Source organism: Arachis ipaensis, chromosome B07, assembly GCF_000816755.2.
Source record: "Arachis ipaensis cultivar K30076 chromosome B07, Araip1.1, whole genome shotgun sequence".
NCBI classification, from domain to species: Eukaryota; Viridiplantae; Streptophyta; class Magnoliopsida; order Fabales; family Fabaceae; genus Arachis; species Arachis ipaensis.
In genome coordinates, this window is record NC_029791.2 from 89,231,713 (window position 1) to 89,249,743 (window position 18,031).

The 18,031-nt window shown below is 37.2% G+C and overlaps 1 protein-coding gene across 1 annotated transcript; it reads left to right on the forward strand.

Annotated features, from left to right (window-relative positions):
• On the forward strand, positions 3,999-4,730 carry LOC107607420. The gene has a single exon (XM_016309383.1). The coding sequence runs from the start codon at positions 3,999-4,001 to the stop codon at positions 4,728-4,730; it is 732 nt and encodes a 243-aa protein (XP_016164869.1).

Sequence of the window (18,031 nt, forward strand, 5' to 3'; positions counted from 1 at the left end):
TAAATAGTAAAATTAATAAAAAAATAAATTTTTTAATTAATTTTTTTATTTATTAATTAAAAACAAAAGCTATAATTTATTATTTATGATAAACAAAAATTTAAAGTCAGAATTATATTCATATTTAGAGTGAAAAATTAGCCAAATAAAAAATTAGAGTGTTCAAGAAAATTGAACGTACTTTTTGTACTTTTAACATATTTGTCAAACACAGCATAAAGCGTTTATAATTTATTATTCGAAAAATTTACCAAAAAAAATTGAAATAAAAAATACATGTGTGGTTTTTTTCTAAAAAAATGATCACAATCCTATTATTTTGATAGTGTCACTCTTTTTTATAAATTTATCTAAACATACTACAAAATAAACATAAAAAGAATGATATTATCATTTTTTTTTAAATACTAGCGGCTTTGTAGTACCCGAATCATAATAAATAAATAAATAAATAAAAATTAAATTGTAGGATTCAAGTTCAGTTTGGATAAATAACTTAATTAAGCTATTTTTGACAAAATAGTTTAAACAATAAATGACTATATTAAGTAGTTTATAAATAAGTTATTTTGTATTTGGGATTTTAGCTTTAAAAGTGTTTATTTTATAGAAATGTGATAAAAAAAATAGTAGTATTATGAGAGAAGTCATTTCTTTAACTTCTCTATAAGCTCCTAAATAGATTCTTAGAAATGTGCAATTTGGTTTTGAAAATTGCACCAAACATTAATACTACTATTTTTCATAAGTAAAAAACTCAAAAAAGTTACTTTTGAAGCTTCCCAAACGGGGTTCACTCTATTTTTTCTAACCCTAATTTTACACCACTATTTTTTTAATTTCATCCGCTACATAACTTACACAATAAAAAAACAAAAAAAAAAAAGAGAAAAAAAGAAGAGGAAGAAAATTGAAAGAAAAAGAAAATATAAAGCTAAGAAAAAATGAGAGAGAGGAGAGGGGAGGGAAACACTGGGAGGGGGTAGCACTAGGCACCTGAGTAGGGATCCTAGGATTTGGAATAGAGAGGAGTACTACCGTTTGGAAAACGAGTCCCTTTCTATATTTGTAGAACATCTTCCAGAAGATATATCGAAGAAGGAGCTGTATCACTTGTTCAATTGGACGGGACCCATAAATGATATTTATTTATCCAGAAAACAAAAAAATGGGAGCACATACATTTTTGCTTTCATCCGATATACAACAAAGGGTGGAGCTATGAAGGCCATTGCGAAAATGAATAGAATGAGGTTACGGGGAAAGGTCATTTCGGTAGGGGAAGCCCGGTATCGACGTACGAAGGAAACGGCAAATGCTTAGCGACATCAAGTGGCATTGGCTGTTCAGAATACGGTGAAGGTTCAAGCGCAACATGGGACTAGCCAAAGGGATCCAGGGGCAGAGGCGAAAGAGCGGAGGAAAGAGGTAAGGAAAGGGGACCCTCACGGCAATGAGTGGACGAAGAAGATGGAAGTGCCTGTGGCAAGTGAGAACCTGGTCTGGTTGCAGAGAAGTCTAATAGGTGGCACAAATAAGGCTATTGACTATAAGTCTCTGAGGGCAATGATAAGCAAGAATTTACCGCAAGTGGTGGAGGTACGAGAACTCGGAGCCTACAAAGCTCTCTTGACGTTTGATAGCATTTTAAGCGCTGAAGAAGCCTTCACATTTAAAATGAACAATATCCTGAAGTTCTTCCATAACATCTGGAGATGGGATGAAGAGGAGCGTAGTGAAACCCGTAGGGTATGGCTAGAGTATTTTGGTGTTCCGTTGCATACGTGGTCTGTGGAGACGTTTAAGCTGATTGGTAGTCAATGGGGTGAAGTTGTTGGGTGCGATGAGGCCATGGAGTCATGTCTTTCCTTCAATGTGGGACGAATACAAATTGACACTTGTATTATGGACATTATCAATGAGTGGATTCACATTACTGTTGGTACTAGTGGATTCAACATCCTAGTTAAGGAGGTTGGAAACGAGAGCTATGGATCGCAGTGTCAGCCTAAGGGTGCTAGTACTTCTGGCCTACCAAAAATATGCGAGAATGTGGGTACAAGCAGGTTGAATTCGATGGCACTGGTGGCAATGAGAGATCCGGTGGTTGATGGGTTGATGGCAGTGCCAAGGGAGGAAGAAACTGGAAAGGGTAGGGTGGTAATTTTCGAAAATATTTTGAATGAATGGAGTTATTGTAACTTAATTGACTTGAACACTACGAAGGTAACAGACGATTTGGTTATGGAAGGATAAGCAAATTTTAAGGGATGTCATGATTTACTAATTGATGCAGAATCTGAAGAAACGGTAAGTTGGGATTATGGGGCTGATGGGCAGAATTTTGGTGGCTATTGGAAACAAAATCAGAAGCAAAAAGGGCTTATGGGCTGGCCCAATGTTCAATTAGATGGAACAAGTAAGGAGGGAAGGAAGTTGGGCTGCCCTTCACCAACCGCAAGCCCAGACACGGAGGGAAGAAGGTTGGGCTGCTCTTCACCAACCGCAGGCCCAGGCACGGAAGACTGGATCATGCGACCGGGTCGGGTCGGGGCTCTTCCATCTGGACGCTCTCCATCGCCTGGATTGGGAGAAGCAAAAAATGCGAGCCTTGAAGGAGAGATCCTGGATGTGAGCGACGAACCTGGACCACGGAGTAACGTAGGCGCACGAGTAGGGGACCAAGATCGCCGGTGGGCGGTGAGCGACGCGGCTGTTGCAAGCTCTGGACACCGTGCGGCTGTACTGGATTCATCGGGTGCTGTCCCTAAGCGCACAATGGATTCCGTGCCCGCGACGCTGATGGTTGGATCCTCTAGGGATGCGGTCAAGAGGCAGTCACAGCAGAAGAGCCTATCGCTAGGGGAGGAACCTGTAGACGGCTGGGATGGAACCAATCAGTTCAGCGGCAAAGAATTAAAAAACACTTTGCCTCTGGCTGATGCAAGAATTGAGGAAGGCGGTGGTGATAATGGGCCAGGGAAGGATGCTGGCAGTGGACTCAAGGGGCTCAGTGAGAGTAAGACTCTGGAAAGAGAAGAGCAGATGATTGAAAATAAAAAAGCATGGGACCTAGCAGTTGAATCCGAAGCGGTGCAGTGCGACAAAAAGGACGACATAATGGCGATCCTACAAGAACAAAATGAAGCACTTGCCCAAAAGAAGAAGCTGGCTAAGCAGAGAGAAAAGGCGCGAAGATGCAGACTGAAAAATCTCAATAAGGTGTGTACCAAAGTTTTAAAATGATTTTTAGCTCTTGGAATGTTAGGGGGTTAGGGGGTTGGTAAGTTGAGTATGGTTAAAGATCTCAAAAAGAAGCAGAAGCTGAACATGTTAGGATTGGTTGAGTCTAAAATTCCAGTTGTGACTAAGTTTGATGTAGTACGTATTTGGGGGAGCGATGCTGTGGGATGGGAGTATGTTAGATCGGAAGGCGCGTCCGGAGGGCTGGTGTTAATGTGGGATATTATGTTATTTAGAATGAATAATTGCTACAAAGGAGAGAGATGGTTATGTGTTGAAGGAGTCCTTTTGAAAAATGATTTTCCTTGTGCTTTCTGTTTGGTATATGGTGCTCATAATAGACTCGAAAAACTTGCTATATGGGAGGAACTGAGCTTTATTGCTGGTTTATGTCAAGTCCCGATATGTTACATGGGTGACTTCAATGAGGTTATATAGGTTGAAGAGAGGAAAGGACAGGATAGATTAACAGGGTCTGCTGAAGATTTCAAGTGTTGGGTACAAGATATGCAGCTAGTGGATCTACCATTGCAGGATCATAATTTACCTGGTTTAGAGGGCACTCCTGCAGTCGCATTGACAGAGTCCTAGTGAGTGTCAAATGGACGGAAATATTCCCGGAGATTCGGTTAAAAGGGGGACCGAAAGGCCTGTCAGACCACTGTCCGATTATAGTGGAAGATACCATATCTAGAGGGGGCCCACGGCCCTTTCGTTGCTTGGATTCCTATTTTACACATGACGGTTTCCTAAGGATGGTCAAGGAAGAATGGAGGAATCTTGGTGCGGCACAGTTCACAGATAAGCTGAAGGCTTTAACGGTTCCTTTGGGAAGATGGCATAAGGACAATTTTGGCGACATGGATAAGAAAATTCAGCGTCTTGAGGAGGAAATCAGGAAGGTTGATGAGCTGGCAGGAAATGGAGTCTATAATGATACAGTGGAGGCTAGAAGAAAAGCACTAGTGAGCTGTTGCAAGCAGTGGTATGTCAGAAAAGAAATCCACTGGAAGCAGATGTCACGTTCCAGGCATGCGAAGGATATGGATAAGAACACTAGGTACTTCCATAATTTGGCGTCGGCAAGAAGGAGGAACAACAGACTTGATGCTTTGGTAATTCATGGTAAGTTGGTTAGAAACCAAGCTCGGATCAAAACTGCTATCAGAGATTTTTATAAAGATTTATATCACCAGGAGAGATCACCGGTAGTAGGTTTTAGGGATAGTTTGGTGAATCGGATTAATGCTGAAGACTCGATAGCTCTGGAGAGATTACCGACAATGGAGGAGATTAAAGAAGCCGTCTGGGATTGTGAGTCATCCAAGGCTCCAGGGAGTGATGGATATAACATGAACTTCATCAAGAAGTGCTGGAATGAGATTGGTGTAGAATTCATGACAGCTGTTTTGGATTTCTTTCGGTCATCACAGTTACCTTCTGAGTCCAATATTACCTGGGTGGCCTTAGCACCTAAGTTTACCTGAGCAAAGGAGATCAAAGACCTTCGGCCGATCAGCATGGTAGGTTGTGTATATAAAATAATCTCCAAAGTGATGATTAGGAGGATGAGATCAGTCATGCCAAGCTTAGTAGGGGAGACCCAAAGCGCATTTGTGAAAGGGCGGAAAATTCATGATGGGGTACTTATTGCATGCGAAACAGTGCACTGGCTAAAGAATAGGAAGAAAAAAGTGGCAATTATCAAATTAGACTTCCAAAAGGCTTATGACCAGGTAAAATGGAGCTTCGTGGATATTGTGCTGCAGAGGATGGGATTTGGTTGGCAGTGGAGGTCATGGGTGAAGGAGTGTATTGGCACTGCATCTATGTCGATCCTAATAAATGGCTCACCATCGAAACCTTTTAAGATGGAGAGGGGTCTGAGACAAGGTGACCCCCTATCTCCATTTTTATTTGTTTTGGTTGTGGATGTGCTGCATAGGATGATAGGGGAGGCAGTCAGGAACAAACGTATTTTTCCGCTGCTGATTGGAAAGGACAATATAAAGTTATCACATTTACAATTCACAGATGACACTATATTGTTCTGTCCACCAGAGGAGAAGACCATAAGAAACTATGCCAGGTTACTAAGGTGCTTTGAGATGATGTCAGGGTTATCTATTAACTTTAATAAGTCAAGTCTAATTCCAATCAATTGCAAACAGTAGTGGACATCCGACATGTGCAACTACTTTGGATGTAAGGAGGCCAGTCTCCCAATAAGATATCTTGGCATCTCACTAGCAGCAAACCCAAGACTGGTCAGGACTTGGAAACCGATTATTGATAAGGTTGAGGAGAAGCTCAGCTTGCGGAAGGCAAAAGTACTCAACAAGGCAGGGAAGCTTGTCCTTATTAAATCTGTGTTAAACAACTTGCCAGTGTACTACTTGAGTCTATATAAGATGCCGAAGGCAGTGGCTGACAAGTTGATATCGTTGCAGAGGAGATTCCTGTGGAGCAAGAAGGAAGGGAGGCATGGCTTGGCGCTAGTCAAGTGGGAGCTAGTTCAAGCCCCTAAAAAGGTAGGTGGGTTGGGGGTTGGTGATGCAGTCATTAGAAACACTGCACTTCTGTTCAAGTGGTGGTCGCGGTTCTCAAAAGAGAAGTGCCCATTATGGAAGAAGGTCATTTGCTCTTGCTATAATTTGAACCCAAACGTGATGTTATCAGCTCAAACGTTACCTACTAGAGGGGGCCCATGGAAGGATATCTGTCAGCTGCAGGTTAGAGATAGTGATGTGAGAGATAAGATGATATCGGGGTTATCTATGGAAGTGGGTGACGGAAGGAGAACTCGTTTCTGGGAGGATGTCTGGCTACAAAGTGGTGCCCTAAAGATGACTTTTCCGAGGCTTTTCTCTATTTCAAACCAAAAAGGATCTATCATAGGGGATTGCGGGTTTTGGGATGGGTTAGAGTGGATCTGGAACTTCCAGTGGAGACGAGAATTGTACCAAAGGGAGTTGGGATTAGTGGATCATTTATATGAAACTTTAAGGCCTATTAAGCTAGCACAGGATAAGCAAGACAGAGTTGTTTGGAAGTTTGACAAGGAAGGTATTTTTTCGACTAACAATTTTGTGCAGGTAATGCAGTCAGAGACCCTTCCGGAGGAAGTTACCAGCTATAGTTTCACCAGAACCATTTGGAAAGGCTTGGTTCCACCACGGGTGGAGTTGTTTATTTGGTTTACGCTGATAGGGAGAGTTAATACCAAAGAAAGATTGCATAGACTGGAGATTGTTCAACATGGTGATAACATATGTGTGTTGTGTAAAAAAGACGTTGAATTTATACATCACTTGTTTTTGGGCTGTGAGTTTACTTGGCAGGTGTGGTGTCGATGGCTATCTGACTTTGGGAGTTCGTGGTCTATCTCAGGCTCACTAAAGGAACACTTTGAGAGCTAGACAGGTGTTGCTCACAAGAAAGGAGACCGCAACAAGTGGCTCATATGTTTCTTCTCCGTTATTTGGAACATTTGGCTAGAGGAACATGCGGATTTTTAACAACACGGAAGGAGGTGCTGAGGAGGTGTTTCGTAAATCAGTAATCTGTTATAGAGAATGGTGTAATTTAGATCCCTTCTGTTGTTAATGGCAATGCCGGAGATAACACTAGGGACAGTTTTCTGGTCATATTATTATAGGTTCCTTGTTTGTTAGCATTCTCGCTTCACTTTTTGTGTTGAGCTCCATTGTTCAAAAAAAAGAAGAGGAAGAAGACGACATTAACGGTGAGCAAGGTTGCTGCCGTTGCAACTATTGAATCTAAAGAAAGAGAGATAGAATGAGAAGATAAGGAGACAGAAATAATAGGGTGGACAGAAAACAGAAGTGGATGAAGACAACAATGATGCTAGCTCTAGTGTAAGGAGTTGTTGCCACCGGCGTCGACTAGAAAAAAACAAAAGAGAAGGAGAGAGAAGTGACTAGATGAGGAAGGGAAAATAGCTTCGGGGACGAGAGAAGGTTTGATGGCAAAGTGGGAAGCCGACAACGACAAAGCAAGCTAGCTGGTTGGCGAAAGAGATTATGCAAATCAAAAAACGTGGTGGTACGATTCGTTATTCTGTTTTACTTCGTTAACCTCTGATATATTCTGTTCCAACATTGTTTACGGTTCCGTCTTGTTTGCCAGAAATTACCCCCTATCTAAAGCCACCTTAAACCATCCTCACGCACTTGGATTTCAACCTCTAATCTCTAACTTGGTGTCATTTTGGAGTTTCTCTTCGGTCCCAAGGAATCGATTTGTGAGTAGACTCTATGCCTATAATTATTTGACTTTACATCTATAATTATTTTGAAATACGCTGCTTTAAATTTATAATTATACAATATTACTATTAAAGGATTTTTATTTGACCTTAATAAGCAATTTATTAGAGCATAAATATTTATTCTCGTGAAATTCAGATTTTTAATCTACATGAGACTATATATTTTAATGAGACTACATATTCTTGAAATTAATTATGATACTTGCTATTCTAAAATTGCGAAATATGTTGGAATCCTTTATGATTTAGAAAGAATAATTAGAAATTATTTGTATGAAAAAGTACTGATTGATTTGATTTGAGGTTATATATATTTAGAAGATTAAATAGTTTGTTTTGAATTGATTTGGGAGACTCGTATTAGAAAAAGTTAGTTAACAGTGGTTATGACGTTAACTTAGATGCATCTGACTTAGACTTTAACTAGCAGGGCGTTGCTAGCCTAACCTATATTTTATTTGATATTTGTATTAAGAACTCCTTTATTGATTCACTTATTTGTATAAATTACTATATTATAAATAAAATATATTTTGATAATACGATTTATATGGTCTCATGTGAATTATAGATGTATTGTCTAGACACTGGGTTACAAACCTCACTCTATTTTCTTAAAAAATTTTCAGGAACAGATAAATGAATATGTGAGCTTGTGTTATCCAAGGGTAATTATCTACAATAAATATTTATTCTTTGTTGAGTTCTTAGTATAAGAACCGGAAATTAGTTAACCATTTAAAGATGAAATTCGAATTAGTAAATTTTTCCGAGCAAAAAAATACAACTTTCTGCGGAAAAATGTGTAAAAACACGTACTGATAATCTAGGCGACAGTATCGGCTTAAGTCTATCTATAACGACCCAATTTTCAGTACGCCTAGGACATACCAGAAACTGAGTGCTACCAATTTGTCATCCTATATATTATCTATTATTTATTATATGAGCCTGATTCGTTGTTAATAGCGTAGTTAGTTAGCGAGGTACTTTTTTTTTTTTTGAAAACATTTGAATTAATAGACGGAATCATTCATAATCAACTCATAGCTGATAACAGATAAAACAGTTATAAGCAACCACACATAAATACATCACAAGTAGCTAGCAACATTCAGTTATCCAGCCTTTATTAGAGTATAGACCTTTAGTTAGAACACCCCTAGGTATAGCTAGATAATAACTATATACATATACATACATACAACATCCCAGGTTCTGACCTATTCAAGAGGTCCCTAAGCTGGCACCTAGGCTAGCCTAGACTCTATACTCACCTAGTCCCTCTAAACCACTAAAGCGAGGGAAAGTACGTTCTAAGTCTTCACAACTCAAGTCAGGTGGAACGTCATCAAAAGATAGAACATCATCTGCTACTCCTCTGCACGATCAGACTTTTCCACAGGACGTCTCTCTGGTACCTCATGAAGTATCCACAAAATAGGAATCTCGTACACAGGATTTAGGTTAAAGTGCGCATACGAAGGGGTGCAGACGTTGGCTGGTCTCACAGTATTTACATATAATCAGAGAACGATATTCACCCTAGACTCAGAAGACTATCTAGAGTAGAATCCTCTTCTTGCGAACGGTCATCAGCGAACTATGGTAAGGTACTCTTACTTCCATCTGAAGGGGGAAGGGAGAGAGAAGGGGTAAGAACTGGGGAGTTCTTAGTAGGGTCGGGGTTATTAGTTACATTCATTACTTCTATGTTGTTTAGCAGACTATTAGCAGAATACAAGGAAGCAGTAATTAGAAAACACAGATAAGTAGAGAAGATAGAGAAAACAGATAGCAGAACACAAACAGAAGAATACAAGAAAATATCACAAGCGCAGAGAATGGAATACAAACAAGGAAAGCATACATTCATACCACAAACATAACAAAGGAAATGCGCAACCAAGTATGATGCATGTCTAGCCCTAGTGCAGGTAATGAGCTCATCTGTCGGTTACTAACCCGCTCCCGACGTTATCCAGCAACCTCTGTCTGGATAAGGCTTTCCTATTGGCTATACCCCTGTGTACAGGAAATAACCCCTCTGCCACTACAGAAATGGAACAGGGGGTCACGGTACTTCTGTAGCAGGAAATAACCCCTCTGCCTCACAGAAATAAAATATGGATTTGTACCGTAGGAAAGCGTTCTCAGTGATCACACCATTATCTATCTGACTGCCTCACTGCAGCAGATGATCATACAAGTATATCTGGAGTTGCCTTAACGTAACAAATGAATAAACACATCTCTTGGGTTGCCTCAAGCAACAAATAAATATCTCTTGGGTTGCCTCAAGCAACAAATCATCACATAATCATTCTCATTATCATCATTCATCATCATTCTCATTATTCATCATCATTTTCACATTCTTATGCAGTACCTCTTTCTTTCTCTGTTTAATCATACTGTACAAACTTTACATCTTTCACTTTTACAACATCTTAATTCAAACCATTTCTCTTTATCACATTACTCTTTTCTCTTTGTCTTTTTACTTTGCTCTGATTACTCCTTTCTCTGTATCCCTTTATTCTGCTCTGGTTACTCTGTTCTCTGTGTTTCTTTACTCTACTCTGATTTTTCTGTTTAACGTATGTATTATTTTAATTAAATATTATTATTTAATATTTTATTATTTTTTATTATTTTATCATTAAATTTTCGAAAATTAACTTACTTTTACTTTTAACCTTTAAAATTCACTTTTTACCACCCGTAACTTTTAATATTTCTACTTTTACCACCCTAACTTTCAGAAATTACTAAATAACCCCCCAAATACCAAATTAATTACTTCCTTGCCCTTTTATGAATCAAAAAGGTGTTCTTCATTGTTCTTCATCACACTCAAAGTGTTCTTCATGTTCTTCATAAATTCTTCAGATTCCTTCTCTGTTTTTACCTGTTTTTCAGTCTTTTCGGCAACCGATTTTTACTATAATTCATAATAAATTAGCAGCCACTAAAACCCCATATTTTCTAAATGATTTCAACACAAACTGAACCTCAATTTAAGCTTAGGGTTTTGTTTTTCCAGCTGCCCCAAGAACATGAACTTTAAAGCTTGAATTTCATAAAATTTCATCAAAATTTCACCAAATTTTCACCAAGAATCAATCATATAAGCAACCAATTTTTAGCACAGCCAATTTATACAACATTCACACAACTCAAACACAAATAATCAAGATTAATTTCGTGACACCCTACCTGGTTTTGCTGCTCCTAATTCAGTTAAACTTTCAGGTGGTCCTTAAGCACTTTTTCCTCCTAAATCACATCAAGAACAACTTTGAATCCAAAAACTCTCAACTGACCAAATCTCACTCAGTATGTTAGGAAGAGATATCTCACCTTATACTTGCTGGAAATTCACGTTTCTTGGCCCTCAAGTCAAGTTAAGCATGATTCCTAAGGAAGAACATCAAGAAAACACATGTTTAAGCATGTTTCCTTGAAAACCGAATTGAAATAGGAGGGAGACAGCTATCTCACCTTATTTCCAGCCTTGATAAGTCACATAGTTATGTAGAGGAAGAAGAGATGATCATTTTGGTGAAATCGGAGCTTTGATTTGAGTTTTGGTTCAGAAGAAATCAAACTTTGAAGATTAAGTGTTCATGAAGGTTTTTCTCTTTTCTCTCTTGTTATTTTCGGCCAAAATGATGAAATGAGACAGCCTTGGAGGTCTTGGGGGTGTAAGGTAAGTTGTGATAGGTTGGCTTGGAGGTGGATTAAAATAATATTAAAATATCTCTAGTGTACAACTACTAAAACTAGGTGTATCGGAACACTCGTAAAAACATCTCTAAAAATTATTTTCTGAGCTACTAGCATAAATGACACTAGTAACATATTTATTATGAGAATAGTACATGTATAATGAGGCCTTAGTATTGCTAAATTCATCAGAGAGTGTTGATGCTAAGCTGCACCAGTAAACCATAAACCCGGTTAAACCGATTTTCTGTTTTTAACTAAAACTGACCAGGTAACCTTATAATATTATTCAAGAAGATTCTAATACTAATATAATGATAATATAATCCTATTATCTCTCTTCTCTCAAAAATCGAGTCCAGTTCGTCAAATTGAAACTATTTACAAAAAACCAAATCAAAACTTCTAACCGATATGGTTCAAAAACCAGGTTCTTCGTGACCGCGTTATCGAGCTTGTCTCGGAAAAGGTTCTAACTTAAAGATGACATAATGACAATGAGGATTGAGATACTTGATGATATATCAAAGATTTTCCCCTTACTGATCTTCCGGAGAAATCCGTACTTTCAGAAAAGATTTCGCGTTCTCGAAAACCGGGGTTGTTACACTATCTGTAACTGTGTATGAGTAAATAAAATTAGAAATTTAATTTATTAATTTAGAAAGATAAAAATAAATTAGAATCGAAATTTTGGCCCAAGCCCAACATATAAATACCCCTTTAATGAGCATTTCAGCTCATTTCCTTACTGAGAGTGAGAGAGGGACGGTGAAGAAGAAGAGAGAAGAGAAGAGGGTTACACTATTCATCATCCTCTTCATTTGATCATATCTACGGAGCTCCGATTTGCGTGCCATTTATAGCCACGCGAAACTCTTGTTAAGTCCGTCATTTCTATCTAAATAAAGTTGGTAAGAATTTGAAATTCATGCTCTATTTCACTTCCCTAACAGTTTCAAAATTTTTGATTTAATTATTGAGCAAATTTTTTTATTTTGGTTGTTTAGGAGTGATCTAGCATTGGGCTATTGTTAGATTTTGCCTAAATCACCATTTGATAAGGTAAGAAACCTCTATACCCTTGTGGTTTGTCATATATGTGAGCCCTAGTGTTAATTTGGATAAATTATATGTATTAGATTGAAATATATGTTGTTTGGAGCTTGAAATTGGTGTTTTGGAGTACTTAGTGTTGAGCTAAAGTGGTGGTTGTGCTTGAGTTACTTGTTGGAGGCTTGAAAACTTTATGGAAGGACCATTTTTGGGTGTTTTGTGCTTGTGTGGGAATTGACCAAGGTATGGTTTCAGTTTCATTTAGCTAATATGTAATGTTGTGGGCAACTTAGGTTAGTGGCCTTTAAGATAGGATTGAATGATTAGGTGTATGATTAATTGTATGTAAATTATTATGTTTGATGATGAATGTATGATGATGATGATGATATGGAGTCTTGGATATGTATGGTATATGAATTATGATGAAGATTGAATGAGTTGCATGTGTTGGAGTATGATTATGATGATAGTATGATGAGTATTGATGTTGATTATGATCGATGATGAATATTGAGGATGATGATAATATGATGATGATTATGAGTCTTGATGATGAATTATGAGTATAAAAGGTTGAACAGATGGAAATTCTTAATGGTAATATTGATGTTGACATGGTTTAATGGAAATTGAGGAGCATTGATTTGATTTAGGTTGAATTTGGAGTTGTTGAATGAGTTAAGAATAGTTTAGATTGTTGAATGATTAAAAAAATGGTTGAGGAATGATGGTAAGGATTTTAAGTTGTTTTGGTATTATTGGGTTGTGAGTAAATTGGTTTGAGTTTTGAAAGAATAGAGGAGTTTGAATGTCTGGTAAAAACCTTGATTTTAACCAACTTTGAAGGGCCATAACTTGGCCTCTAGACCTTTAATTTTGATAAACTTGTTTTGAACGAAGCTTGGGTCCGAGAGGTTTATGCCGTTCGAAGAAAAAAAAGTTATGTATGTTTGAAGTTTGGTGTTAAAATAGAATTCTGCAGCAAAACAACTTTTTCTTAAAATTGGGTGGCGTGCGTACGCGTAATAGGGCATGCATACACGATATTTTCATTTTTACACTCCCGCATACGCGGCAACCCTTTTCTGTTTTGAACTTTTGCGTACACAGACGATGCACACATATGCGACTTTGTCAAAATGACACCCATGCGTTGATTGCAGATTTTTACGAACCACAAAACACCGGCAAGTGCACTAGGTCATATCAAGTAATAAACTCAGGTGAGTGAGTGTCGATCCCACGAGGATTAACTGATTAAGCAAGCAATAGTTAATTGATTATTCTAGTCAGACAATCAAAATTTGGATTTTGAAAACTTTGAAACATAAACAACAATGGGATAAAGGCAAGGCAATGAGTAACGTAAAGATAATATGATTGAAAGAGTTAAGGTTTTGAAGATGTTAAAACTTCTGAATTAATATTTTTCACTTTCCACCTTAATCATGCAGAGATACTTTTTTGGCAAATCATTAGTAATTAAACCCCAATCCCTTGTGATTTAATTTCTCTTTAACCTAATTAATCGCTATTCCCTTAGTCAATTATTTATGAAAAAAGTTGAAGAATGCCCATTGATTTATAAAACCTCACAATTCATAAGAATCTTCCCTAGTTGAATTTATGTCACTTATTGATAAACCACTATTTTATGGTTTATCTTGTGCTCAATTGAGTGGTTTTATCAAGTCTTTACACACTTATTCATACAGTTTGCATGATTTTACAATTTCTTCCCAGATTTTGTTCTATGATTGAAAACTTGCTTCCTAGATCTCTAAATTGTATATTTTTAATTCCCCTTTAAACCATTCGATGCCGTGATCTGTGCGTTAAGTGTTTTCAGACTTTATAGGGCAGAAATAGCTTAAAGAATGGAAAGGAAGCTTGCAAAAATGGAATGAGCACAAGAAATAAAGGAGATAACCAGCAAGGAGCGACGTGCACGCATGGCTCACGCGTGCGCGTGCCTGACGCGAACGCGTGACATGCGAATATGACCAGCAACGCGTACGCGTGACTGACGCGTACGCATGACATGCGCTACCTGCAGAAATCGTAGAAAACACTGGGAGCGATTTTTGGCCGAGTTTGGACCCAGTTTTTGGCCCAAAAAACACAGATTAGAGGCTACAAAGTGGGGGAATCATCAATTCACTGGGAGAACTTACATACACTTCTGATTATTCACAATTTAGGTTTTAGATGTAGTTTCTAGAGAGAGAGAGGCTCTCTCCTCTCTCTAGGTTTTAGGATTTCTCTTAGTTTTAGGTTTATTTCTTCTCAATTCTAATAAAACTATAATTCTAGTAATTTATAAGTAATGAAAATTATATGTATATTTTAATTTGAGTAATTGATATTTTTAATTTAAAAATAAAGTTTAGTTAATAATATTATTATCGAGCTCGATATCTGCCGATATGAGTAAATATTGGTACTCTTCGGTGAACATAGCTTTGCTAACGCTACATCGTATATCTTTTATCTTTATGTTACTAATGTCATTTATATTAATAACTCATATATATATTATTACCTGTGTTTTAATATATCCAGTTTTCATAATTATTTGTTTAGGATATTTATAACATGAATCGCTGACTCAGCAACTCCAAACCGTGACACATGAGGGAAAAGAGAGTGGGAGACCGTGAGGGAGAGAAGAGAGATTCCATGGAAGCCATGAACCTTCGGTGTTTGGTTTCTTGAAATCCGTAACTCCAAAAAAAGTCTAATCCAATCAAAGTGTTCGCATCTTCCTCCTCTTCACGTTGACGTCACTTTGTCTGAGAGAAATTGATGGTGGAGCTGCTGTCCCTCCATACAAAGTTCGTCCGAGGGAGCCCTAGAGGTGGAGTCGCCGATTTTGACAATTTCTTCTTTAATTTCTCATTTAGAAACCTTCCTTGAAGCTTCGGTTGTTGTGATTTCTGTACAGAGGTAGTATTTTGGTAAATTATCAATGAGTAAATGTGTGTTGTTAAGTGATTTGATGTTATGATTGATGATTAATTGAATTTGATTGAGTTTATGTTGAATTTTCGTAATATATTGATGTATTTGTGAAGTTTCATGGCTTGGCTGTGATGAAACCAGCAGGGACCGAACTATTTTGGAGATTTTTAGGCAGGAATATCGTTGAGGATCAAGTAAAAATTGGTGAGGTTTGATGGCCGAAAGATTAAATTAAAAGTTACGGCAAATCAGTAACCGAAAAACTCAAAAACAAATTAAAATACAAGGGTTTCGAATTTGGTATAAGAGGGAGATTAGTAATTAAATTTTATTTTTGAATGGTAACATTGTATTTGTATATAAAAATCAAGATAAAATTTGTAATTATATAAGTTTTCGGGTATTTTTGGTGATAAATAAAGTACAGGGAAGTAGTAGTATAATTGGACTGGGCAGCGTCTAAAGTCTTGGACACATAAGTAATAACAAATGGATCCTTACCTTCGCGCTGAGCCAGCGTTGCTCCTACTGCATGGTTGGAAGACATTGTAAATAAAAATCGAAATAGTCAATTAAAAATAAAGGTGATCCTTGTATTAAATAATCCTAAAAATATTCCAATGGTAAAATTAAACAAAGCAAAGAACATGGAAGAGTAAGCCAAGTAAAGAAAATGAACTAGAATGACGAAGTCTTGATGAGGTAATAACTCTTCTCAATATCCCAATGTAAAAAGCTAGAGAAACTAAAATCCTAAGAACTATCAATGTCTAGAGAGAAAAACCTAGGGGAGAAGTAAAACTAGATCTAAAAACTAAAAACTGTTTAGAATGAATGTTCTCCTTTTGGTTTCTATATGTTCTCTGGCTCTAGTCTGCTGTTCTGGGCTGAAAACTGAGTCAAAATAGGGTCCAAAATCGCCCCCAGCGAATCCTGCAGATTATGCAGATCGCGCATGTCACGCGATCGCGTCATCCATGCGGACGTGTCATTCGCACTTTTCCTCGCCACGCGTTCGCGTCGTCCACGCCTCCGCGTCCCTGCGATTTCTCCTCTTTCGCGCGGTCGCATGAGCCATGCGGCCGCGTCACTTCTCGCTGGTTATCTCCTCAATTTCTTGTGTTCCTTCAATTTTTGCTAGCTTCTTTTCCAATCTCCAACTCATTCATGCCCTATAAAGCCTGAAACGCTTAACACACAGATCACGGCATCGAATGGAATAAAGGAGAATTAAAATGCATAATTAAAAGTCTTTAGAAAGCAGTTTTCAATCATGTAATAATTTCAGGAAGGAAATATAAATGCATGCTAAATTAATGAATAAGTGGGTAAGGATCATGATAAAACCACAGAATTAAACACAATATAAACCATAAAATAGTGGTTTATCAACCTCCCCACACTTAAACATTAGCATGTCCTCATGCTTAATTGAAGGAGATAAAGTAAACAAGTATGAACATGCAGAAACTCATGCAGTGCAATGCAATCCTATATATATGAATGCAACTATATGATTCCTGTCCACTTGATCAAAAGTAAATAAGCTCTTCAAAACAATTACAAATCAAATTCCACTAATTCTATCATTATACAGTAAGATAGATAAATGTGCAAGAAGATAGCTTATGAAAGCAGGGAACATGGAAATTCAAGCATTGAACCCTCATTGATGATGTATGTACGCTTTAATCTCTCTAGTGTATAGGGTAATCACTCTATCCTTCTCTAATCATGCTTTCTAACTTTTGTTCTTCTCCTAACCAATCAACAACAGTTAATATACCAATGCAAACATCATGAGGTCTTTTCAAGGTTGTAATGGGGCCAAGGTAGGTAGGGATACATGTATGGTCAAGTGAGCTTATAAATTGAATCTTTAATTAACCCAAGCTTCAACCCAACCTATATAACTTGCATAACCTTAGAATTTATACCTAGCCACCCAGATTTTCCCTTTTACATTCCATACTCATGTATCAACTTTTTATTTTAATTTTTTTTATCATATGTGCATTGATCTTTGAATTCTCAATTCAGCATTGGGGTAATTTTGTCCCCTTATTCATTTATTTATTAAAATATTTTTTTAAATAGAAGCGAAAATAAACATAGCTTATCAATGCACATAGATTTTTAATTCTTATAGTTTCACATGAGTAGGTATCCAAATTCCCATTGAATTATCATGACACATTCCCTTAATAACTTTTGTTCCCACAATTTCCCATACTTAACTAGCACACACAATTCTATCTTAAGCTAACCAAAGATTCAATTTGGGATATACAATTGTTTTTTCGCTTAAGGCTAGTAATGTGGTGAAATATAGAACGAATGGGATTTAAAGGCTCAAAGTGGTTAACAAAGGTAATTGAAGAGGGTAGGCTTAATTTGGATAAGTGAGTTTAAAATAATAGCCTCAATCATGTGCAAGCATATAAATATAATAAATATTGGACATATAAGATAAAACAAACTATAGATTACAATCATAGAGAAGTAAACACACAAGAATAAAATAATTATGGTTAAATAATGTAACCATGCATAAAGGCTCAAATCTTCACAGGTTGTGTGTTCTTTAGCTCAAAAATAATCATGTTCCAAATACAACATCAAGCAGATTTATCATAAAAATTTTTAAAAATTAGTGAAATTTTGTTCCAAAGATAGAGTCTTAGAAGGAACTTATTTTCTTTTCAATCAAGTAGAGCATGCATGCAACTAACCTATTACTATGCAATT

Coding starts and splice junctions, on each gene's coding strand:
- LOC107607420 (XM_016309383.1), top strand. CDS start 3,999: ATGGTCAAGGAAGAATGGAGGAATCTTGGTGCGGCACAGTTCACAGAT.